Source organism: Alligator mississippiensis, chromosome 12, assembly GCF_030867095.1.
Source record: "Alligator mississippiensis isolate rAllMis1 chromosome 12, rAllMis1, whole genome shotgun sequence".
In the NCBI taxonomy this organism is placed as follows: Eukaryota; Metazoa; Chordata; order Crocodylia; family Alligatoridae; genus Alligator; species Alligator mississippiensis.
Window position 1 is genome coordinate 43,979,437 of NC_081835.1, and position 26,602 is coordinate 44,006,038.

Below are 26,602 nucleotides of genomic sequence, written 5' to 3' on the forward strand. Positions count from 1 at the left end.
AGAGTGGCCTATGCCTTGGGGAAGTGGGGGAGATTTCTTCTCAAGTGGCAGCTTTTGAAGCAGGGTCAGGAAGTCTACATACCATGGAGTGCCGATAACATTGTGTGGCTTTAGAGAAGGGCTCAATTCAGCTGGCGCCTTCCCAAGGTCTGGGTCATAATCAGTCTTTTGGGTAGCATGTCTGTTTTTTTGTTTCTGGATAAAGGTTGGTACATTATTTGGAAGTCAAAACAGGAGAAGAAAAGCATCTAGTGATTGAGAACTTTCATCTTGCAGAAGAATTCTAAATTCTTGTGGTCTGTGAGGACCTGTATGTTGTCTCACTCCTTCAAGGTAGTGCCACCATTCCCCAAAGGCAACATGGATGACCAGGAGTTCTCAGCCCAGGACCTCATAATTCTGTGCTGCTGGGGTAAATTTTCTAGAAAAGAAGGCACAGGAGTGTAGGGGTCTGTTCTAAGCCCTGCCATTGGGAGAACACTTAATCTATGGAGGTGCTAAAGGTATCTATCTGTACTACAAATGGCAGGCAGGGTGTGGATGGGTGAGCACACAGGCAGAGGTGAAGGCCTGTTTCAGGTGTCTGAATGCCTGCTGGGCCTCCTTGGACCAGTAGAACTGTATGTTTTTCCACAGTAAGGCAGAGGGGGACTTACAATGTAGGCAAAGTTTGCAATGAATCTTCAGTAAAAGTTTGCAAAACCTAGAAATCTTTTGAGCTCTTTTCATTCCAGGTGGCCTTCAGCAGATAGAACAAACCCAAGGAACTGAACTGTCATTTGGTCAAATGTGCATTTCTCTACTTCCACAAACAGGCTGAGTTGGCGAAGTCCTTTAGTACTGTTCAGATGTCTCTGTTTTGTGTTGGCTAGGTTCTTCCAACAAAATAAAATCAGTATGTCATCCAGGTAGGCAATTACAAATTGGTCCAGTAGGTCTCATAGCATGTCATTGATAAAATGTTGGAAAGTAGCCAGGCCACTGGTGAGGCTGAAGGGCATGATTATTTGAAATGCCTATACTGTGTCCTAAAAGTGTTCTTCCATTCATTCCCAGCATGGATTCACAGCAGGTTGCAGCTCCCCAAAAATCAAGTCTGGTGAAGATATGAGCTGATCAAGCAGTTCTGGGATGAGAGGTAGAGGGTACTGGTTACAGATAACGATCTGGTTCAGTGCCCAGTAATCAGCACACAGACAGAGACTCCCATCCTTTTAACAAACAGAACAGGGGCTCCCACAGGTGAAGTGGACCTGTGCATAAATCCCCAGGCCAGGTTCTCTTCTAGGTACTTGTGGAGGGTGGAGAGTTTGGGCTTTGACATAATATAAATGCATCCCACAGGAATTTTCACTGCTAGCTGTAGATCAATGGAACAATCATAATCCTGATGCAGAGGAAGAACATCTGTATTTTTCTTTTCAAAGACATCTGCAAACTCCTAGTATTACTTAGGTGAACATGTTTTGGGTTTTGGAGATGGTACCTCCATGGAGGCTGCAGCAGATAGGCCTCCTGCTTGGATCTTAGCAGGAGGTCTGTCCCCTGGGCCTTTCAACAGTGTTGTTGGCAGTAGTTCAAGTTTAAGTGGACCTCCCAGGCTTTCTACCTGATTAGTGGGTCATGCCGTATGACCCAGGAAAACCCCCAAATCAAAGGGTAGTATGGGAGCAAATGCCCCCCCCCAATTTTTCCTGTCCAAGGAGATTTATCTCAAGGGTAGCGGTGTCCCACTAGAAAGGCCTTGTAGCCAGGGAGGAGTCATCTATAGTCTCTATTGTTTTGGGTTTGCATCATCGTCTTAGTGGGATTTACAGACCTTGTGCCACGGTCTCATCAATGAAATTACCCATGGCCCCAGAGTCCAGTAGAGTGGTCAGCATGAGGAATGAGCGGTTCTGCCATGGGACTCAAGAGCCGGCTGCGTAACAGTAGTTGGGGATTCCATTGGCTGTGTTTGCCACAGACTTCACCGGTGATTGGTGCCTTGGGGACTTTGTATGACCCAAAGTTAGTCCCTTTCATCAGACCCGGTATCCCTTGTTTACTCTGACCCCCTCTGTGGGAGTATGTGGTGCACTCATGTCCTGGTACTCCAGCATCATAGCACTGCTCTTGTTGCTGGCACTGTTCCTGTACTACTGGTATGGGGCACTGGAGCCCTCTGCTCTGCCCACTGGCATGGGATTCCAAGCAACTGTAACAGGGCAAGGCCCTGGAGGGGACAAGGTGTCTTTCTTTTCCTCTCTGCATTCTCAGCAGCAGAGGTCAATTTGGATGGCCAGGTCCACAAACACATCAAATTCTAAAGGTGTCTCTCAAGCCAGTTCATCTGTGAAACTTCTCCCACAGACCTCAGTGGAAATAATGGAGTTAGGCTGACTCATTCCACTGGATGTCTGCTGCAGTGGAAGAGGGATGTGTAAGCTGTAACAGAATCTTCCCCCTGATGCAGGGAATACAGCACAACCTCCACCATCCTGGCTGGGTGAGGGTCTCCAAACATGACTGTAAACTCCTTGGGAATGCTCTCCAGTCTTGGAGGACCGGACTATTATGCACCACCCAAGGTGTGGCTCACTTTAGAGTGTTTCTGTTAAAAGATTAGCCACTAGACTATCACCCTTACTGAGTCTCAGGAGTAGAGCTCAGGTTGGGCTATGAATAGGATGTGGCACTGCATGGGGAACCTACCGATCACAGTCATATCTTTCTCCTAAAGAGATGGGTATGCGAGGTTCCAGGCAGGGAGGCTAATGCATGGAGACCTCACTGTAGAGCTGAAAACCTGGGACCAAATGGACTGATTCTGTCAACATCTGCCAGACCTGATCTTCTAGCACCTGCCAGGAGAAGGCCACGTGTGGCAGCTGGTCTGGCCCAAGTGAGTCTGGGAGCACTGGAGTCCACCTCCATCCAAGCCCTCTTTGCCACATGTGCTGATCCAAGCAACTTATGCTACACAATAGGTGTCCAGGTCTGGGGATCTCCTCAGGGTCAGGAAAAGCCAGGATACCTGTCTGGGAAACTAAGTCAGAGGTCGAGAGGGTCAGGCAGAATGTGAAGTCGGGGGCTAGCCAGGTCAGGTATCTAGGTCAGGCCACAGCTGGTTTGGGTATCCAGAGGGTCAGGCAGAACACAAGGTCAGGAGGTTAGCTGGGTCAGGTATCCAAAGAATCCATCAGTGTCAGTAGCTGCACAATCCAAGGGTGCAGCAGCCTAGATACACAGTTATACCCTGTTGCCCAGACACTACCCCTTCTGGGTCAGGGACTTATATGGGAAGGGGTAAGAAGTCAGCTGATTTTGTCTGGCTACTCTGGTGGCAGGGCATGGGCATGCACCTAGGCCCAGATAGAGGGTTCTGGATACCTACATCAGCCCTATTACTCTGTAGGTGAGGTGACAGATGGGTGAGCTGCTGTGCTGGGTAGGCCAAGGCCCCAGGGTCAAGACCACAGCCTGACAATCAAGCAGGGGGAAAGGGATCAGAGTGGCACTCAAGGAAGGTGTAGGAATAATTTGCAGCATGCTTGCCAAAAGGGTGACCCTATTACAGTAGTTGATGATCTTATTAGTGTTTAAGGCTAATGAGCAAAGGCACCACAGCAAGGAGAATCCAAGAAGGATTCTTGAGGCTCTGTCATGGACAGTTTGGTAACAGGGCTTCTGGTAAAAACCTGAGAGAACCCCATGAGATGGCACTCTTGCTTTGCTCTGTATCATCTTCAAAACTACTGAGGAATGAAACAGCTGCCCAGAGGGGAAGCTCCTGTGAAACCACCTGACTAATTTAACCAGGAATAAATACCTGGTCAGGAGCTATTAACCTTCAGCATTACATCCCAGGGGACATATACTCAGTAAGTTGCCACCCAGGTCTTTGCAGCTGGGTGCAGCCAGCCAGGTCCATTGCCCAGGTGTCCCTACTTTCATTGCTGCAGCCTTCACATAGTCAGCAACATTAGGTGTGCGGAGGCAGGGCTCTGAGACATGACCTGCAGCTCTTCACCTAACATAGGATTAAAAGTCATACTGGTGGAGATTTTGTAGATCCTAGTCCAGGGTGACAAGGTCTGGGCCTGTAATGTCTTCATCATCTCTCTCAGGAGTGGCACCTACTTGCAAGCTTGGCTTTATGGATTTCTCTCTTTCTGAAGAAACAGCTATATATGATAAAGTTCACTTTCTCCTGTTTCCCAAAGGGTGAGATAGACCAGCTCTGGATTCCCATAACATAAGCATTTGCTGTGAGCGAGCTCTTTCTCTGTCCACCCTGTACCCATGATGCTTATCTACTTTAACATTCAGGGCACTTAAGGACTATGCCTCCAGGATGACTCAGGACTGGAAGAGTGGGGTAGAGAGGAAGGTAAGAAGCTGGGATTGAGAAGCACTGGCAGAACTTGTGAGGGGAGCCCAGGGCTGGGATAAGAGGGCTGTGGCTTGGGAATCGAGGAATTTTGTCAGGGCTGGAAGGGCAGGACCAGAGCAACAGGGTGGCTACAGGACAGAGCTGAGGGGCATCAGCAGAGCTGTGTGGCCAGCACCTGGGTGGTGGTACCAGTGCTGTAGTGCTAGTTCATGTCTTAAGAGTTCCTAATTCTCCACTATTGAAACCAGGTTATAAGCAGGTGACTCCCTGATGGGGCCTGTGTGTGGGAGGCCAGTGTGCTCAAACTGCCCTAGGCCGCAGCCCAATCACTGTTTTTTGGGACTGTAACGGGGTTCAGGCCCCTGGAGCTCCCTTGTCAACCTGCTCTCTCTTTGAACAGTCACCCCTTCCCCTCGCCTGCCTGCCATGCTTTGATGTATTTAGTTTTTTAGCTAAAGAGAGGCTTCCCAAGCTTTACCTAATATGCCTGAGCTCCGGTGTCTCCACTTTCCCCTGGAAGGGCTAATTACATGACCACTTACACCATGCCCACGCCTTGCAGATGTCACCGTTCACTATTGACCTCTCTCTCTTTGCCCATACCCAGGCACTCTGCCCATCTTGGCTACTCCTGAGTGTGGGTTTGCCAGGACTACCCTGGGTCCCTGACCCTAATTCCACCTCTCCTGAGGTACTGGGCTCCTGGCCCCAACTCTGCCCTTCTCTGGACTACAGGTCCATGACCCTCTCTGCTCCTCCTGGACCCTGGCACTGTTCCTAGGTCAGTTGAGATCTCTGGGTTCCCTACAGTCTCTAGCTGTGATCCCTCCTTGGCCCTGGCCATGTTTCTAGGCCAGTTGAAGCCTCCAGACTCCATGGCCCTACTCACCCCTCCTGGGCTAAAAGTCAATGACTCTGCCTCTCACCCCTTGCAGGCTATGGGTTTCTGACCATCCTAGCTCTCATGACCATCCTACTTACCCCAGCGTAAGTGTTTGCCATAAGCCTGGCTGCATCCCTGCTGTTCAGGCGTTTTTCACATCTTAGCTGCCAGGATCACACTACTGCCCCAGCTCAGGCTGTGGGTTTATATCCCATAAGCCTGGCCCCTGATCGAGTCACATGACCCCTGATTGCCTCTTGCAGCACTTGCAGACTGCCCCATTTGCAGTCTGCCTTCTCTTAAAGTAGCAGGAGCACCAAACCTACTGCTACAGGGACACAACACTTGAGTGGTGAAACCCAGGCTCAGCAGCTGTCCCAGGAGTTTCTGTCACTGACCTCTGTTGGACCTGGATTTCACTCTATGTAATGAGCTCCTGAAAGGCCACAAGGATGGAGCAGCACCCCTAGGCACCATCGTATTGGCTTGATATGGTTTTAGGGAGACTGCTTCCATAGGCTATAAAAAGATTTCCCATCCCTGAAAAATGGCCTTTGGATTGGATGGCCCAAGACAAGGCATGCCCTAGACCAGGCTTGTCCAACATGTGGCCCTCCAAGCTGTTTTCTGAGGCCTGAGGTGCTGCGACAGGAAACAAAAGTAAACATTGTACTTTTGTTTCGGGGGGGGGGGGGGGAGGAGTGATGTCATACCGCTTCCTGTGAGGTCTTTGAATAAGGCTCGCCAGCCCACTGGGTGATAAAAAGTTTATGATCTGGCCCCGCGTTCAAAAAGGTTGGACACCTCTGCACAGATGTTCCACATCAGCCAGCCTTTCTTGGGTAAAGGCTCTCCCTAGAGCTAAGACACCATCTTGCAAACCAATTTGGAGCCATCTTGATCTAAGTAAGATTCTGCCCTTGCTAATCTCTGATATATATGGGGCTCAGGAGCAGGGATGGGTCCAGGAGATGCACAGGGCAAGGTAACTCAGGAACCAGCACGTTGGCAACAGCCCCTTCTAGCATGATTGCTATTGTCCCAAACAGGCAGACAATGCTGTAGTACGCTCCTCGGGATACTTGCCCAGCCCTTTTCTAGTGCTCCAGGGAATGTGAGGGTCCAGTGCTGTGCACCTCATGCCCAGGTGCACTGTGCTCTAGGGGGTGGGAGAGAGAACAGGAAAAAGACTGTCAGGAAGGTCTGCTCAGCTCTGACCCAGATGTGGCCTTGAGATGGGTCCCCTGGTGAGCAACCTCCCCTTGAGTCCCTGACCTGGCTGAGCTGTGAAGAGCAAAGCCTGTGAACCTCAGCCCACTCTGACACCTGTGCAGCTACTCCACACCCATTTGGAGCAATGTTGCCATGGGCATGCTTGAACCTTGGTGGGAGCAAGGAGGTGAAAGGTTGAACCAGCCATGAAAGCTGTGGCTACACTAGCTCTTCTCCCCTCCAGCCCACCACCAGGGCAACACTCTAATGGTGCCAGCCATGCTGGGGTTATAGGAAAGAGAAGATACCAGTAGAATTTAAGCACAGTGCTTCGAGCGGTGTTAGACAGTGTGGAGACTAAAACATGTAGCCAATATGCACCAGTGTTCTTTCCAGCAGCTAGACAGCCAATACTAAAGCCTGGAAGGAGATGCAGGGGGAGAAAGTCTTGGGCAGGCTTAGCTCAGATGTCAATGGGCGTGTCTACACATGCAACTAACGTGACTGAATATACTCTAGCTCAATCTGAGCCAAAGTATACTAATGCTTACATCACTCTCTACATGTGCTGCAGTAATTTACTGCGGCACACGATAGTACCTATACCTGATGGGACTATCCTACACCAGAGCAAATTAATCTATTGTGCACTTATTGCAGTGCACATGTAAACTGTGATGCTTTACTGTGCATTAAATTAGTTTAATGCACAGTGAAGTGCATGTGTAGATGTGTCCAGTGAATGCTTAAATCATAGCCCCTCACACTGGAGGGAGAGACCCTTATGAAGACAAAGCTGTTACTAGCCCCTAAGGCTGGAAGCTGAAACCAGCTAATACCAAAATAGAACTAGGTGCAAATGTTTACAAGTGAGGATTAGTCCCTCTGGAAACAGCTTCCAAGCTGGAAGGAAGGAGTAATTCTCTGTCTCAAGGGAGTCTTTGTATCAGGAGAAGAAGTCTCTCAAAGCTACCCTCTAGCTCAGACACACATCACTAGGGTTAGCGCAAAGCCATGAGGTTGAAACTCTCTGGCCTGCACTAGGGCAGGAGGTCAGACTAGGTGACCAGTGTGGTGTCTTCAGGCTTCCAAGACTCTGTGTGTGCCTGTGCTGGAGAGTCTAGCATGCCTCCTTACCTGGGTGTTGATTCGGATGGCCCCAATCGAGGGAATTTCAAAGTAGTAACCTTCAAAAGAAACAGAACATTGAGCTGTAGGAACATGGATGGTGCTGCATGACATGTCCCCTGCTACTTCCACAGGCTACAGCCCGTCTCATGTTTTAGAGCGGGGCAGGCAATTATTCTGGGCAGAGGGCTGCTTACTGAGTTTCGACAAGCCATCAAGGATCACATGACAGGCAACCCAGGGCAGATTAATATTAATTTTCTAAAATTTTTAGAGGCCCCGCAAGCCAGATAGAATGGCCTGGTGGGCTGCATCTGGCCCCTGGGCCACATTTTGCCCACCCGTTTTAGAGGATATAATCCCAAAGCCCCACTGGCACCAGCCGCAGATACCCCTGATCTAGGATCCTGAATGCTCAAGTTCCATACTGGGACCAGGAGACAGGAGCCAGCAAGTGAACTGGGACACAGAATTTACAGCCTGTTTGGGTGGGAACAGGGGGAGGAAGTTCTGCAGGCAAACAGATGCGGCACCAGACCACACAGGGGCCAGCCCGAGCATGGAATGTTATGGGTCAGACGGAGGGGCAGCAGCAGAGCCGTGTGTGGAGAGCTCAGCAGATCAGGATGGAGGAGCCCTGGCAGAGTTCTGTGTGGGTGTCTAGAGCTGGAGTAGTAGGGAGCAGCACTCTGGAGTGAAGCAGCATCAGCAGAACAGTACATGTTATGTTCCCAAAGCTGGCACAGCAGAGAGGCAGAATATCCAGAATGAGGTATATGATCAGATCCATCTGGAGCAGCTTGAACAGATCTGCTCTCCCAGTGCACTAAGCTGCCATCACTTTGATGAGCACTGATGTTTTGCCAGCCAAAGCCAGAGGACCTCACTGTGCAGCTTGTAAAGAGCCTCCTCCTTTTGCTCTGGCAGGAGGTGATAATAGGCAACAAGCAAGCACCTGTCATCAGCCCTCAGAGTCATCCTGAGTACAGGCAGATGCAGCCTATTCTGGGCACTTGCCAAGTGGCCAACCCCCAAATCTCACAAGTCAAACCTCCCCAGAGCACAAACACTCCAATACATTACGCTTGGTGCTCTTTCTCTCTCTCTTTGCCTTCTGGCTTCAAAGCATTTAGGGAGCTCTTGGGTCATGTTTTCAAAAATTTCTTCTACAACAAGGGCCAGAAAGTTCCTCTGAAATGACAACTCAGACCCACAGGCATTCACTTGACTCCAGAAGCTGGAGCTTTGTAGACAACACTAACTATCTTGTAACCTGTGGTAAAACTACAAGAACTGACAACACTGCTTCAGTGTGTGTTGTGGGAGGCTGGGTGCCAGCTAACAGGGGCACCTTCCACCTTCTGGGATGGGGGGGAATGGCTCCAGCTGGAGAACTTGCTTTTGTTCTCCCAGGCAGTGCAGGATGTTGGCCCAGAGGGGGAGCTAAGGCATGGCAGAACAGGTGGGGAATCTCATTTATGGATAATGGGGAAGGAGAACAGTGGGGGCCTTTGCTCTGTACCAGGCATTCCTATGAGTCACACCCAGAGTGGGTGAGAGGTGCAGATGCTGAGCCTTTAAGCCAGGAGTCAGGAACATTTAGGAACAGGGGGCTGCTTTGACAGAGCTTAGCTCTGACTATGGACAATTTCCAACATGGCCCATGCTGCTGACACCATGGTTTCAGTCACTGCTCCCTCTTGCAGTGCTGCCACACTGACCTGTATAGCTGTGCACTGAGTGTGCCTGTTCCTTTAAAGGAGCTGGCAGCCTGTGAGGCTGCTTGCAGGTGGGGAAGGGAGCTAATGAAACACAGGACTGGAGAAGGGCTCAGGCTAGAGCTATATAAGCCCAGAGCCTGAGCTACTCAGGAAGTTTTTTTCCTGGCACCTGCAGAGGAGGGAGCTCCTGTCCAGGAGAGCCACCTAGGGGTGTCTGATTGCCTGCTTTGCTGCCTACAGGAGTATTGAGGCTCAGGGAGCTCATAAAGTACCCTGGCTAGAAGGCATGCTGTACTAGGAGTAAAGGTTTGCCCTCTTAAAGGGGCAGAGGGCTGTTTCCATTGTTACTGTCTTGTAATAGTTCAGGGGCTTATGTTTATGTTGCTGTTTCAACCCATGGTTTGGGTTGAGACTATAAGGGGTGGTTAAGAAGGTCCCATTAGTGCCTGTGGGGCATGCAACAGTCTTAAATCCTGCCAGGGGCAGGTTCAAGGCCTGAGCAGCTATCAAGCCCAGAGTAGGCAGAGTGTAAGGCCACAGGGGCCAGACAGAGGGGGGCAGGGGCCCAGCAGGCCAGAGGAGGTTGGGGGCCTGATGTCTGAAAGGGCCAAATATCAGCTAGTAACACCTGTGAGGCTTGGGGTGTGGCATAGGGGAGGTTAAAGAACCACGCAAGGAGCTCCTAAGGTGATCAGTGCCTGGCAGGGGCACAGGCAAGCTGAGAAGGCCTGCTGGTCTGGGGTGCTTAAGGGGACTCTGGGGGAGCCCACTGAAGATCAATACAGGCTCAGGTTCATGTAGAGCTCACAGGCAGCCTCCCTTTTTATAATTTTTATTAAGATCAAGACATGGCACATGAGATCCAAGGGAAGGGCTGCAGCTGAGCCTGAGTCTGACAGGGGCTACATGGCTACTAGGGGGCTTCACAGCCCACCTGTGGCCATGGACTTGCTACAAACTCTCCCTGCTGCTAGCGAGTAAATCCACCATCACAGAAATCCCTCATGGAAGTCCCCTACTGCTGAAATGCTGTCAAATGCCCCAGCCACTGAAACCTTGTAGAAATGCCCCAAATCTGCAGGCCAGATAAAATGGCTACATAGGCCAACTCTGGCCTGAAAGCCATAGGTTGCAAACTCCTGCTTGAAGCCATGGGGTCTGCAGAAACCAGGGGTGGGGGGGAGAGGATTACTGACATGCCCTAGGACAAGGTTAGCCAACTTGTGGCATGGGTGTCCCAAGTGACATCAGCAGCCTCTGAATGACATGGGACAGATCAGGGAGGGGTGTGCAACACAGTTGTAGATAGGATGGAAAGCAGAGCAAATTGTATAGGGAGTGCATGGCAAAAACCAGAGCAATAGATCAGGCAGGGAGCATATGGCTGGAAGCAGAATGCAAAGCAGGGAAGGGATCAGTGACAATTGGGAAGGGTGGCACTTGGGGAGGATGTGGGACTAATTTGTGGCACACCTGCCAAAAAGTTGGTCCCCAGGACTACAGCATCATGTTTGGGAACTCTGATCTATCGCAGTGGATCCAACTGCCAGCCCAGCTATCCCAGGACCTTGGCTCTAGAAGAAGCCAATACTTCATGCTGCAGAGCGGGGGCTCTCCATCCCCAAGCCCTTCACATATCACAAAGTGAGAGCAAGGCCCTAGCTAAATCCTGGCTCAATAGGTAGGAGGATCCTGATAAGCAGGGGGTCACTGATGGTGTAGGTCTAGAGCCACCACTTCTGGGGAAGGCAAACCCTGTCACAATGAGGCAGGCAGCCATGGCTGTGGTGCTGTCCATAGTGCTGGCAAGCCCTTCTGATATCTAGGATCACATGTCAGAAGGGTCTGACTGCAGACAGCATAGAGTGTCTCTGTGGATCAGACTAACCAGGCTCCCCAGAGGGCTGGTTTCACCTCAGGAAGTTTACCCAGTGCAGGGAGAATTATTTTCTTTCTGAAATGAAATCCCCAGCATGGTCCTTCCCTGGCTAATAGCTCCCCCCCTCCCCTTCCCCACACCTTTCAATGAGAGACCTGAACAGGCCTATTCTTTACAGAGCAATGTCCGTTATGGCACAGACAGAACACAGGCCACTTAATAGGTGTTTGATATGGGGAAATTGAGTTTCAGCTGCTCCAATGGATGTTTTTTATCATCTGCATCTCCATTTGAAGGCAATGCACTGTCGAGTGGGAGTGACACCAGACAGCCACATCTAACATTACTTAGCATGTTTTAACCAAGGGTCTTCAAGTTCTGTCGCTCTCTCTAAGGCATCTGTCCATCAACAGCATATGCCCATCTTATCCTGCTGGCTGCTATTACTATGACTTCTCCTCATCTGTCTAGTTATGTCACCCATCTGCCTTGATTACTCAGGCTCAATCCAGCTGGGTTGCTCAAGGGTACATGACGTAGGCCTTGAATCTGATCGACATCCAGTCAGCATCATTCAAATCTGACTGCTGGCAGAAATCTGAAGCAAAGGGGAAAACTGGTCCAATGAGCCTCTATCAAAAGGTCTTACTAGTGGAGGTGGAGTCTCCTTCCTCAGAGGTTAACAGGTCAGACCAACATCTGTCACAGCTGGCTTAGGCATACTTGATCCTACCTCACTTTGGGGGATGAACTACTAAAGCATCTTTTAAATGCCCTTCTAACCTACTTCTCTCTCTCATTTTTTTCACTGGTTTCCTTTCACTGCATGCACACATACCTCCTTCTCTCTTGCCACCCTCGGCACACACTCTCTCTAGCCCACTGGGCTAGGACTTTTCCAAAACTGCATACATTTTCTGTCCCCTATCAGGTAGCCAACGGGAGTGTGATCTGCTTGGTCAATTTCCTGCTGGGCCAGGCCAATGTAATGACCCTAAAGAGCAGCAGGAGCCAATTCTTGGGGACCAGCTCTTATGATGCCCTTCACCTCTTTTGGTTCCTGGTCTGGGTGCATCTCTTCTTTGAGTTCAGGCACTTCACCATTCAACAGAACATTGATCACCAACATGTGGTGACACTCTTGGGTGCTGTGAGGTCCCCTCAGGGGTGCCATGGTGGCAGTGGCCAGGTAAAACTTCCCTGTGTGATCCCCCTATGTTAAGGCTCTCTAATTAGCCTAAAGCAGGCAGCAAAGCTGCCTTGTGGTATGCAGTGTTTCTTGGTCCAACATCCCTTATTCTCCTCCTGGAAACAGGCATAAGTGAAACTGTCTCATAGGCTTCTATTTCTGAGAAAAGTGTAAGGGGTGCCAGGCCAGATAGGGTTATACAGCCTGAGGTAGCTCTTGCCTGCTTTAGGATGATCAGAGCTCTAATGCATGGCGAGTGTGCACGTGTGGCACGGCCTTTCCCAGACTGACTGTGCAGCAGGCACACAGGGCAATTTCATGGAGGCAGCAGAACCTGGCTGAGAAGCACTGAGGTAAGCTGAGGCAGCAATCAACAGTGGTTTGCAGCTGGGAGTGTTGCCGCATTCAAAAAAGTGGAGGTGGGGTACTGTAACCCTGAAAAGGTTGAGAACCACTGACATAGATGAATTTGGGTTATGCTGGGCCACTGAGGAGCACTCTGTGCAGTGGTTAGTTAATCCAAAAAGGGTGACCATGTGAAGGATCTTTGTGGAGGGGAGGCGGTTTCAGTCTTCTGATTATGATGTAAAATTGACTGATAATTACTTTCATGCCCAGACCCTTGTGGCACTCATTATATCTTTTACCTTTTTGTTTAAAAAATATATATATATAATAAAGTTCTAAAAAGTCAAAAGTTTGTCTGTTTGTCTATATGAATCACCACATGATTACTGACCCAAATTGCTTCTCTTTGATCTTCATGCTCCTGCTTCTGATTTCTCCCTGCATGTGACATCAAAGCCATTCCCAAGTGGCTGTGGCATGTTGTAAGTGAAAGGTGGGGTGTGGACAAGCAGGAAGAGGAAGGTACAGCCTTGCAAAACAAAAGAACCTGTTGTCCTGCCTAGCAAGCTTGGGAATAAAGGCCATGGGGCTAGACACAGTGGAAAGAGAGGCTCAAGTGAGAGGATCGTTCCTAAACAGCATGTTTCCAGAAGGTCACATGAATTGCCAGCTGTATCAAGCATATAATACATGGAGTAAGGTGAAAGCCCATGTTGATTAGCTTTGTCTCAAAAGGTGGAATCCTGTTTCACATATGGGGAAACGGAGGCCAAAATTAGGTCAAGCATTTCAAACCTGAGAGGTGATTCTGGGGCTGCAGCGTAAGTTCCTGGTTGCAGAGTGTGAGGCTTTGTGATTTCTGGGGTAGCTCTGAACCTCACAAATCACTGATACCTTCTCAACACGCCTTGGCTAAAGCACTGAGTCTGTAGCATAACTAGAAAAGAACCCAAGAGTCCTTATGCCAAATCCACTGCTCCAACCACTCAACAGTGCTGCCTTCTCAGAAGAGGGACAAGGAGGGAGGGGCTAAGCCATGCTGAGCATTTGTGCACCAGGCGTTTGTAACTGTGACTCAAGCATGGTTAGAATGGGGGAACAGGGAAGATGCTGGAGGAGAGAAGCAACAAGCTGTGCATGAATTATAAGAGCTACTGGGATGGGTAAGGGCACAGAAAGAGAAAGATGAATTAATGCAAGCCCAGGGGTTAATGGGCAGGTGGTATCTAGCAACAGATAAAGCCAGGCTGAGAGAAAGGGCAACACTTGTGAACAAAGGAGCACAAAGGCAATCTGGGATAAGACTGAGGCACTAGGTCCAGACAACGGTGGGGGAGATTAGCAGGGGGGGTGGGTAGCCATGCATATTGCAGAGAAGAAGTCTGAGCAGGGGTGGGAGAGGATTGTGGCTGGAAGGCTGTGGAGGGAGCCTGAAGTGAAGCATATGTGGTGTTTCAAATGCAACAAAGAGCTGAGATCTGTGCAGGGCTCATAGGGAAGAGCTCCTCACAGAAAGTCCCAGCAGAAGACAGTCAATAAAGTGTTCTCCAGGTGCAGCACTCACAACAAAGTGGGAAGAACTTGGGCTGAAGGTAGAAAGGCTCAGCTGGCCTGGCCCTGTGAGCCTCTGAAAGCAGGTATAGAGCCAAATATACTGGAGGGGGAAGGAGGAAGGTAGGTAACCACCCAGATCATCTAGCTGGAGACTTCAGGGAGATCCCCATGCTCCAACCACTCAACATGCCTTGGGGATCTGTAGCGCTAGATGCCAGCTCCATGAGAGGGTAGGGAAACAGCTACCTAAACCTATCCCTGGTCCAGTCCATTCAAGGGGAGAGGATCACTGCTCCTCAGCTTCCAGCTATTTTTCTGCTCATTGGCAATGTCCCCCACGCTCAAACAGCTACCCCTTCCCTGCTCTTGGGCAGCTCTGCTTATGGGGGAGACCATCTCCACAATTTGCCTCCCATATTCCTTATTCTCCACTAATGGCACATGTAGCTCCCTCTGACTTGTGTGTTGGGGGGCCAGGGATAATGAAGCTGTGCCTCCCCTTAGGTTCTCCTTGTCCTGGTTCTGCAGATGTTGCCCCATGGGTGTAGAATTAAACAGGACTGGATGTTTGGATGCCTCTAATTCAAAAGGCTCTAGTCTGACACCTGCACACTCTGTCCATTGAAAAAGCACCTCTATCATGTGCTTCAGATAGACCTGAAGGCTGAGGGGGAATCTCAGTATGCTCCCGGGCCTCTGCTGAGATGCCCACAAGGAGCCCAGTGGGGACAGTGAATCTGGCTCTGTGGATGCTGAGGTGTTTGTGCCGCAGCAGAGATGGTGGAGACCTCTCGTCTGTGTACCACAGTGTTAAAGGAGAGAAGTCTCTGACTACGGGCAGATCAGGAGGCAGCATGAGCTGTGCTGGTTCTCCTGGGGGATTTATATCCTCTGGATTTCAGTCTCCAGTAAGAGCATCCAAGGGCAATGTGCTAGGCTCCTGAGGCCTTCGGTCTGAGAATTACCTGTTCTCTCCCCAGAGCCCCACCAAGTAGACACCAGGTGGCACTCTTGGGCTGGGTCTGCTGCTTTCGCCAGGGACCTGAGCGCTTCGGCACAGAGGAGCTCTGAGCTACTTAAACTGTCTTGTGAACTGCAGTAGGAGCGAGCTGAGCTGTGGAGCACTGATCGCAGCACCCAAGTGTCACCATAGCAAGGCTCTGTGCTCCTCCAAGCCTGAAATACCAGGGCATTAGAGGGGACCCATCAGCTTGACACTATAGTTAACCAAGGGAAGTGCCAAGCACAGCGCTGCTCCTCACAGTTTAGAGCTGTGTGAAATGGGAAGTGCCAGGCAGTTATCTGGCTAGTGAACTTCTCCACAGCACTGCCTACTTGTATTACTGGGACCCCAGCAGGATGAGCAGCAGGGTCTTCCCAGCTAGGATTTTAACCTTAACTAGAACACACTCTGAGGAAATTGCCTCACTATGTCTAGAAATGAGAAGCTAGTTCTATTTAGCCAGGCTGGTGCCCCAGCTCTTTTTGACCCTCCCAAGGGACCAGTGCCCCGTCTCTATCGTGTTGCCCTTGTGCAGGCACCTTTCTGCCAGATTGAATACTCCTCTGCCCACTGTACATGGCAAACTGGCTCTTCCCCCAAGTGCCATCCTCCTTACCTTTGTTGGCACAAGCCATCCATTGCAGGGGGGTCACGTCGTAGTTGTGCTGCCCCACGGAGAAGGTGAAGACACGCACCTGCGAAAGGAAGAGACAGTTCAGTGAGTGGGACAGCCCCGGAGAGCTGTTAACTGCCCACCTCCCTATGCTGGACTAACTGGCCTGGCTGAGCTTAAGCATTGACAATGGCTAGATCCTAATGCCAGACAAATCTGAACTAGAGGAGGCACACAATTTAACAGGGGAGGCAGCGGACCAATGGAGCAATCCACCATCAGCATCTGCTGATGGTAAAGATCTGTTGACATCAAGATCTGTTACAGCTACCCATGTCTTTTTTGCTCTTATTGGCTTCCCAGACGCTGCGTGGAAAAGAACATGAGGAGCATATGATGTCTGACTCACACCTTCTAAAATTTGTGGTGAGGTCAGTGAAATGAAGCAAATCTTTTAGGACCCCTGTGAGGTGGCTTTTAAGGGCAGGCTGAAATGGGATCAGCCTTGAGCAAGGTTCATTGGGGATGTCCCACACTAGGTAAGGTTTGCCAGATCTTGGTGGACTCTTCTCAGGCCACACAGTATCACTGCAGAAATAACCACCCCCTTCCTTCTCTCAAATAGCTTTGTGCAAAGCTAAATCAGTAGTTGCCAGGCCAAGCTATTCTGGAGATAAGCAGGGACACATTCAGTGCTAAGAGGTTTCCAGATGAGACTTGCTCCTGTTGGAGCTGTAAGTTAAGGCACTGTCCCAGAAGCAGAATGGGCTTGAAGTTCATTGAAGTACCTGGGGGAGGCCTGTGAGCACCATGAATGAACCCACAGGCCTCAGGAAGCTGGTGCCAGTGGACTGGCACAGGCATGTAGGCACAACCCTCCTGTCTCTGTCTGGGATCGGCTCTCCATCCCTCCCTCTTGCCCACTGAAAGTTTCCCTTGGCACTGCCCCTCACCGCCCTCAATGTGGAGATCTCCCATCCCTCTCTGAACCTGGATTCCCTGCCTACTCTTGCTAGGGCCAAGGATGCCTTTGTATTCTTCTGCTTCTGAGCCTGGCAGTCCCATAGTAATAGGTTCCTTCCCTATAACAATGGCCTGTGCAAGGACACTTCACCCATCTTCTTCCTTGGCACTTCAAGGTCAACACAGGCAATAAAACAGTGCTGGCATGTTAGCCGCCCCATTAAAGGGGCAGTGGCTCAGTACAGGAGCAGGCGGGCAGTGAGAGTGGATGTCTAAATAGCTCATGTCAAATGAGGCGGAATCTGGCAATAAAACTGGAGGTGGCTGTTTCCCCTTTCCCCATGACCGAGCTGGAGCATGGCAAGGTGTCTGTGCAGCTCTAGAGGATCACACCCAGGCAGTGCTCCTGCTCAGCCTTGGCTCTCTGGAACAATTTTGAAGCTCCTGCTCACGAAGGGCAAAGCAAGGGAGAGCTGGAGGAAGTTGCCTGGGTTATACCACCTATGCTTGCTGCCCATCCTCTCGCCGGCACATCCAGTGGGGTGCTTTGCTGGAGGAATCTCACTGTACTTCTCAGTTATGTCTGTATCTGCCTTTCTTCAAGCCCTTGGGGTAGGTCTCTGATGCAGACTCTCTGCCTCAAGCCAGTGCGACACAGAGGAGGTCACTTATGGGTTAGCCAATTGTCCCCTAACTCAGTGTTTCTCATCCCAACATTGTGTGCTGCGGCACAAAAATGTGCTGTCAGAAATCAACAGGTGTGTCGTGGAATTTTGCCATGGCAATAAGCTACAATGAGCTATAATAGGTATGAGGATGGGGAATGTCTTAAAAGGTGTGCTGCAGAAAAAAAAATTATTAATATAAGTGTGACTTAGGCTGGAAAAGGTTGGGAAACACTGCCCTAACTCCAAGATTCTGCCCAAGCTCTCCCTACTCAGCTTGCCCCTAAGCACCCTTCCTTTGAAGATCTCACAAAGACTGGGTCTGCCAACAGACTTTAGGGCTCCCCTGACCTCAGAGCTTGGCTGAAGCTGCTCTGAGTTTGGCAGAACACTCTTGGGTATTGAGATTGTGTATGCCAGCACCAGGGACAGTGCAGACAGGGACAGTGCAAGCTTCCCTTCCAAGGCACCTTGGGAGGGATCAAGTCAAGGCCTTGTCTACACCACAGGTTGGCTCCATGTCAGGATAACCCCCAGGTCAGATGGAGTACACTACAATTCATACCAGAGGGCCATACTCTATCCCCAAGTACCAGCAATGGTGGCTGGAATTCACAGAGCACCTCAGTGCAGGCAGGACATTGGCCTCATGGCTTCTCTCCAGAGAGCACCACACAACTGCTGAGTGGCCTTTGTGCTGCTGCTCTTCTTTCCCTGGAGAGCAGGCAGAGAACTGAGAACTCACTTGACACAGGCCACCATGACAGTGGATTCTGGTCACCAATGACCTTGACTCAGAAGGCTGCCAAAGTCATGGCTACCTCAGTGAGGATCACTGGTAGGGACCAGCTCAGTTTATTACAGCTCTCACCTACCAGATCAGTACTCTGAAGCCCTTTAGTCTGTGCTTTCCTTCTAAGTGTGATGCAGCAATGAGCACATGCAGCATCATGTCTGGTCGTCATCCCACTGAAATCAACTGGGCTACACGGGATGTCTATTCAGGAAAGACTTGGAGCACTAGTGCTTGGAGTGCGCCTTTGTGGTACAGTACTAATTGTAAAGAGGAAAATACAGGCTCATTGTAGCTACTTGACATGAGTGGCAAGACTCCCAGAATCCTCTTGGGTGAATGGGAATAACCCCAGATTGGCTCAAATAGCTGATGTACAGTTCACTTAGCCCTGTAGTCTAGCAGAGCAACAAGTCAAAGCAAAAAGTCCCAGTAAAGGCAAAACAAGAAACCAACCTTGGAAATAAAGAGCAAAACAGGTTGGTACTGTCTAAGGTTGGCCCCAAGTGTAAAAGAAACTATAAATTTTGCTTAGAAAGATAAAACTGCCTAGAAGGATAAAGTAGAGTAGCAACTACCTAGCAACGGTGATGTCACACTAGCAACGAAACAGCATGTCTTTCCCTCTCTGCTGGACTGGGTCCCAAGAAACATTAAATCAGCACAGAGACACAGCGACCCAGGATCCTTGCCCCTAGCACAGCCAGCTGATGGGAAGACTCTAGTTAAACCCACCCAAGATTGCTGCAGCATGATGAGATTTAACATGCATAGCGTTGTTGTTTTTTTAACTTGTGTATGTGTAGCTAATAAAGCTTTGCTTGATCTTTAATCTGACAGGTGTGCTGTGGTGTGCTGGCCCACTCCCACCTCTGAGGGGTAGTAAGTTAGGTTCTAGCCCAACACTAATTACTACAGGAAAGGCCTAATTGGAAGTTACCTGGCTCCTTACCACAGAGCATGTCTGTGCTAGGTGAGCGGCACAGCAAAATGTGGTAGACTGTTAGCTGCACGCCTCAGCTCTTCCCTTGCAAAAAATAATCCAAGCCAATGTGTGTGCAGAACTCCATGAGGTTAACCATTTCCCACCATGTCCCATAGGATAGAACAGAAGTTTGATTGTTTCAGTGCTCCCCAATGAGGAATGAGGCTTGCAAAGGTGCATGCGGAGAGAAGGAGGGGGCTGTCATTGTGCTGCAGTGTCTGCTCTTAAATCCAGGGAGAGATTTCCCTGTGTGATGCACACACAGGTGGGAAGCTTTTCTCTACCCAAGGGTATGCTTTTGCCTTATCAACACGAGGCGTTATCTCACCCAAACCTTCATTGTAGATTTGCAAAGAATGAAAGTCGGAGTGTGTGTAAATGTTAAATAGGTCAGAATTCAGGCCCACTGTCAGATGCTCAGAATAAACCTCTTGGGATACAGAGGGAGACAGAAATGACTGGTTACTGCAGATTAAAATTAAACTGGATATTTAATATCTGCCTTTAAATGCAGTACCCTAAAGGGCTGTTATGTAACCTCAGCAAAAACAAGTCTGCTGTGGAGGCAGCTGTGAACTTCAGTGCCTCCTACTGGTAGCATTTGGGACTGGAACAGCTGAGAGCTCCCTCAGTCAACGCTTCTGTCCCGCTCCCTAAAGACTAGGAGAGATTGGGACAACGGTAGCCAGGAACTCCCCCACTGTCTGTGCTACTGCTCTGGTCTCTAGCATTGCATCTGCTGACAAATGAAGTAGCTGGAAGTTTTGTAAGAGTCAGCAATCCCACACCATTCCTTGCACTACCTCCTGCCAGGAAAGGCTTGGACAAGAGCCCAGTAAACAAATCCAGAGCAATGTAATGGCCGCAGAATCCCAGGTGTGGTAAAACCTGCATGGTTCATTTTGGTTTAGGAAGCAAGCCACCTCACCACATGTCGCAGTGTTACAATGGGATAGTGATGCATCACTCAGGCTCTAGAGCAGTACTGAGGCTATCGCCATTCCAGGGTGAGGGGATCAGCCCACAACACTCACCGTTTTATTGGGCCAGTTGTACTTCTCAAACACATCTTGGACTCGGTCTTCTCCACCATCCGTGAACATCATGATCATCTTGTTGCAGTTGGCTCGGGTGATGTTGGACTGCAACCAAGAGGGAGACAGTGAAGTCAGGCTTTGGAGCTGTCAGGCTTGCTAGAACCAATCACAGGGTCAGAGAACATGTCTCCAGAATATATCTGGGTCAAAGCAGGCCTGGGCCTTTGCCAGAAAGCGCTTTACATATGGTATGTCTATTACAGGAGGGGCTGGTAGCACTGCCTACTTTGCAGTTCTGCTGACAATTTCCATTAAAAGACCTGGCTTTCAGCTGCATATAACGTTTTGAAGCTTTAGCTCTTTGGCTCAGAAGTGTCTGAGAACAAGGCTAAGGGGAAATACACTGTTTTGTCTGTATTAAAAAATTTTGGCAACCTTTCCTCTGCTGCTCCCATGCTTTGCATCAAGGATTTAGTGGAGGAGGGACCCCATGAAACTCAGCCCAAATTTAGCCTTTGAAAAACCACACACTAAACATGCTCAGTAAATGCTTCTTCCATTTCAGCAGTCAAATTCTTTTAAGTTTCCATCCCCACTGAGAATGCTCCATTCCTTCCTAGCTTCTAGTGGTGACCAGGCTGCATATAGATCACAGGGCTGGAGGTGTTGTCTAATCCAATCCCCCACACAAAAACAAGATTTGCTTTTCCAAACCATCCACACCATCTCCCCAGAGCAACTGAGTGTGTTCCAGCCCAGCACTTCAGGGACAAGGCTGGATTTTCCTTCCACCTGGTACTCCCAAATGCACCCTATCATGGCAGAAGGACTGAGAGGAATGAGCCATTTTCTTCTGTTTTCTCCATGACCTCTCACATGGCAACTAGATAGCACAAAAGCAGCAGCTGTCTGGTCTAATGTAGAAGGGAACAAGGCAGACCATGAAGAGAGGAAAGGTATGCAATGGGAGAAGGAATCTGCAAGGAATCTGCAATGCCCCACTTCTGGAAGAAGCTGGGGCTGCAGTAGCTTGAAACATCTTGGCAGCCATCAAGATTCCTGCCCCTTCTACCTGATTTTTGGATGCTCAGATGATGACAGTATCACATACCCCAAATCTACCCAAATCAAAGTTCAGGACTGTCGCCCAGTCTCCTAGTGAGGAATGGGAAGGTGAATGGAAGAGCAGTGTTGTTTTGAATCTCTGTAGATGCACTATTCAACACAATGTTCCGCACACAAACAAGAGTGTGAATGTTTGTATGTGTAAGTGCAAGGCTACGCCAGAGAGGTAGGGTGTATGTGCAGAAGTGTACTTGTGAGTGCATGTGTATGTCAGAGGCAGGTTAAGGTACTGTGAGTGCACAGCAGTGTGTGTGTGTGTGTGTGTGTGTGTGTGTGTGTGTGAAGGAGGTGGGTGTGTTAGGCCATGTGTGTGTATGTGTATGTGCAAACCAGAGACAGATTATTTTGCACCTCCACTGGACTCACCCCAGGCTGCGATGCTGGCTGTGACAAATCTGTTTTCTGCGCCTGTTTCTCCAGGGGTGAAGGTGGTGCAGGTGAGTGGGGAGGAGAGGAGGGGGGAGGGGGGTGCCTGTCTGGACGGAAATTATGTTGTGGCTATTACTGCTCAGCTATTAATAGGGCTATTCATCTTTATTTTTCCCGATGTCATGGTGGCCCATCTGAGCCGAGCCCTTTCAGAGTGGCCCTGCTAACTTTTAATAAAATGTAAGAGGCAGCAGCAGCACCTGTGAAAATTTAAATTTCAGTAACTGAGGCACGTTGTTTATCCAGGGAAGGCTGCAGCAGCTACACAGGCAGGCCCCCACACCCAGGACAGCTGGGTTGGGTACTGCCAGCTGTTGCTGGTCTCATTCAGTGCTTGGCAGTTGCTTGTGATCCTGGGCAAGAGCCCTAGGAAGGGGCATCTCTGGAAATCCGTTGTTGAAGACCATCTTATGGAGCCACTGGAGGGAATGGTAGACAGTGATGCCAATTAGGTGCTCCCAGTATCTCCAGCCCCAGCCTCTCCCAGCAGGGTGGGGGAAGCAGGGCAGGAGTGTTGGCTTTCGGGTGGTCCCAGCTGCCCCAGACCCAGTGACAGCAGGTGGAACTGCAGGGTGTGAGGAGGTGTACTGGTAGTGGGGAGCTCCTGGATATGCTGCTCCTAATCTTTCCCAGCAGAGGGAGCCGTTGAGAATTATAGGCCACCTTTATACCCACATTGCTTCATCTTTGAGATCTGACCCCACCTGAAGATTCTTGCAATTCTCTCCAATTCAGAGGAAATCTGCAAGCTCATACACATGCAGGCTAGAAAAGGGTTTTCTATGAGTCTGACATCCTGGCACAAGACTGTGAGACTTGATTCTAAATCCCAGGGCCCACTGTCTTTTTCTCAGATAAGTGACAGAAAGGCTAATTGTTCTGGACTTTTATATGATGGAGTTGGGGGCTGCAGAACTCAGAACCAAGGAAGGTCTAGCCACAGCTAATTAACTCCGGTACAAAGGTTACAGAGCAAAGTTTCCAGCAGGGACCCAATCTTTTCATTGAATGATGGCTGCTTGGATCTGAGGCTCTGGCTCACATCCAGAAGTGAAGAGATTTTGGAAGGAGGTTCTACAGGAATGGCTCAGTGGGCACATCTACACATGCATTAATGTGCCATAGTTACTGAGCATTAAGTTTAGTACCTGTAAGAACAGGTACTAACTCAATGCTCAGTAACTGGCACTACTGCACAGTACTGCCAGTGCACACCTTTTTTAGTGAAGCTAATGCTCAGTAGATTACTTCTAACTGCCATGACACGCTACTGCACAGTAGAATTAGTCTACTGCGCATTTAACATTTTGTGTAGATGCATCCACCATGGAAGGGCTGGCAGAGCTACTGCTGAAAGGAGAATGTCATTTTCCTTTTTTAAATGAATAGAGCAGCTCTGTGGCACGGTTCTGTGATGATGAAGAAGGCAGGGCCAAAGAGATGGTTATGGTATAAAGAGAATAGTATCAGTGCCAGTTGGATCTGATTCAGGCCACAGGAGAGGCCCCTAGTGAAAGCACAGGAATCCACAGGAAGGACCTGGAATCCAATTCCACATGCATTTAAACAAAGGACCAGCAGCCCAGACAATGACTGATTGATGGAGGTGACCATCCAACATCACCCTGAGGGGCACCAATGATGATCAAGTTATCTTTCTGCAAGTTGGCGAATGGGGGACAGGAGGCCTGAGTATGTTCACCTGCTGCACGGAGATTCAAGGATGGTCTCAGCTAGGTTGAATTCCCCATGTGGAGGAGGAGACCTGATGGCAGAAGGGCTGATCAAACCCCAAGCCTCTCTCCTCAATGTTCAAAACCCCTGAATTGTTGGAAAGATGAAGGTTCAGAGCCACCTGGTAGAGTCCCAGTATCACCTGGGAACCTCAGGTCAGGGTCTTAGAGCTCCCACTCTAAACCCACCACGGAAAGGCTGTCAGAGCTACTGCTAAAAGGAGAATGCCATTCTCCTCTTCGAAATGAGTGGAGCAGCGTCTTACCAGAGTCTTCGTCATGTAACTGCCAGGGACTTTGTCCGGGCACAGCTGCTCCTTTGCACTCTCTGGATTTGGGTCCCAGTACTCCCTCCCAGATGTCCCCAGGCCATAGTCTCCCTTTGGATCCCCTGGTTCAGGGTCCTAGTGCCCCCAAGTCTGATTCCTAACCTCCCACCCCTCCAGAGGCCCCATCTCAAGGCCTTCCTTTGAACCCCCTGGGTCTTAGTTCCAGGCTTACATTTTGCAGCTGGTCAAAGGCATACTCAAAGCCAGCCTTGTAGTCAGTTGTCCCCTTGGCCACCATCACCTGCACGTCCTCCTTAAAGACCTTCTTGTTGCGGATGTTGGCCTGGACCAGGTGCTTGAAACAAGACACAGGCTTTGCCTTCTCATTAAACTAGGGAGCAAGAGAAAGAGAAAAGGCAGAGGTCACAAAGTGTGAGTGTAGGGGGAGCTGCTGCAGAAACACAACAATGCCCAACTAGCAGGTAACTGGCTCAACAGAGGAGACAGGAGTATAATGACAGCCTTGCCTTCCCTGAGACAAGTTCCTAGTTGGTTATAAATCAAAACTCCTGACACCACTCAGCACTCGTAACTTATGGGACTTCTCCATGGGGCACTTATCAGCTCACTGTACTTGTGCTAAAAATTATTTCACCTACTGCTGTACCTGAAGTGGCTGTGATGGATCCATATCAGCTTAAGTGCCAATAGACTGTCTGTAATTACATAAATCCTGCTGAAGGGTTTGCACCAAATAAATAAATAAATAAATAAATAAATAAGAGACACGTGGGCAAGAGAGGGAGAGAGAAGAGAGAAAATAAAATCCACTGTAGATATAAACAGGAACCGTCTCCTCCTCTGGGACTCAGGGAATATTACTGTGGAGTTTGCTGAGATTTGCACTTTGCTCCTTGGACAGGGGATACAGCAGAACATCAGAGCATGAGTGTGAAGGGAGGGGGAGATGTTGGTGAACTCCCTTATTCAAGAATAGAGTAATAGCTTGGTCAAACAGCACTACAGTGCCCTGCACGAATGGCCTAAGAATAACTGCAGTAGATACAGCAGGTTAGGAAGGGATGCTCTGAATTTTCCTTGGAAATCCCAGGGAAATGGCTAGATCTCTGGAAAGTTCAGCTAGACAATGCCAATCCTGGAGCATCCCCTCTTGGTAGCTCTGTTGCTAAAGCTCACTAGCACCTTGTCTTCTCTGCTGAGACTGCCAGCATGGAGAGGGGACAATTAGTGTTCATCATGATGGGTGCATCTGTGTGTATTGTGGATACTCATTCACGAGGGTGTCTGCCCAAAGATTCCCCCGACACATGTCTTTGTATTGACTTCCCTGGGTTTAAAATCAGATGTGAGAGCTGAAGTGAGACCACAGATTCACTGAATGTAGGACATTAAGCAGCCTTCAGCTAGTGTGACTTCCAGGCACCTGGGCCTAGGACCTGTAACCAGAAGATGAACACAATAGACACCACTGGCACATTCAGGTGCCTCAAGTCAGGCTCCTAAATCCATATTTAGAGTCTTAAAGAGCCAGATTTTCAGGGACGCTGAGCACAGCAGCTCTTAATGATTTCAACAACAGCTGCAGTTGCTCAGCACTTTTAAAAACCAGGTCACTTCCATTTAGGAGACTAAATATGGATTTATGAACCTGACTCGAGGCAACTGGGTTTGAAAATGTTGGCTACTGTTTTTGCAAGTGAACTCATGCAGCAGTCAACCCTGCTGCATTGCCAGCACAGCTCCCTGCAAAAGTTCCATTGTCCCTCCAGAGAGAAATATGCTTCTTCTGCCTCTGCTATGATACATGTGATGGAAAATGAACAGGAGAATAAAAGGACAATAAATCAAATACTATAATCACTCTCCTAGAAAATTTCCAAACAGCCTGGAATCATATCTTGCTTATCACAGTGCCTTCAGCCCACAGCAGTCTCATTTAATGGGGCGCTAAAACATAGAACATTTAGGTCCAAAATTTAGGTTTATTAAAAAAAACCCCAAGGCTTACAAATGAAGATAATTAGATTTTCTTTTCTATTTTTAAAAATGGTCAGGAAAAAACAGCTTCCTTAAAAATGAACATAGCCCTTGAAGTATTTACAGCCCAGACATGGATACTAAAGTATTGCTATACTGGGAATGATACCAAATTATTTTGTAAAGCACTTAAAGAACCATGGATAAAAAGTGCTAGATAACACGTAGGCATTGGATTAATGAATGAAGACCCACAAGTGAAAATGAGGATAAATCACACTGAAACGTAGTTACCCAGCTACCAGGTCCCTAATGCGCACCAAAAAGGCATACTGCAAATGCGAAAGCACCTGCGTGTGGGGATGTGTAAATCCCAGATTCTGAGTGCTCTCTCAGATTTAATCAGACGAACTGTTAAATGAGAGGCTCCAGAGAAGGTGATGGTTAGGGGGTTAATCTAGCCTTTACCAGGCCTAAGATCAAGGCCCCAGACCCCCTGTGTGAAGCATCTCATCTCCCCACCAAGAGAATGGGGGTAGCTGTTCTTTCCTGCCTACCAGGGACCATATAGTAATTAAATGGAAAATGAGCATCACCAATGGGTTGGGTCAGATCCCCAGGTAGCAGGAGTGGCACTCTGCAACCTAAGGATGTGTGTGGGCAAACAGGTGAACTGGCCTCTGGCATAAGCTGAAGCAGA

The 26,602-nt window shown here is 49.3% G+C and overlaps 1 protein-coding gene across 5 annotated transcripts in view; it reads right to left on the reverse strand.

Annotated features, from left to right (window-relative positions):
* The window catches only part of CACNA2D2 (calcium voltage-gated channel auxiliary subunit alpha2delta 2), a 736,608-nt gene that overhangs the window by 73,975 nt on the left and 636,031 nt on the right, over positions 1-26,602 (reverse strand). For all 5 annotated transcript variants that reach the window (XM_059716173.1, XM_059716174.1, XM_059716176.1 and 2 more), the window contains 4 exons: positions 24,137-24,295; positions 20,346-20,453; positions 15,909-15,987; positions 7,608-7,657 (listed from right to left, as the gene is read on the reverse strand). In XM_059716173.1, the coding sequence (XP_059572156.1) occupies positions 7,608-7,657; positions 15,909-15,987; positions 20,346-20,453; positions 24,137-24,295 (396 nt within the window). The remainder of the gene's footprint in view (positions 1-7,607; positions 7,658-15,908; positions 15,988-20,345; positions 20,454-24,136; positions 24,296-26,602) is intronic.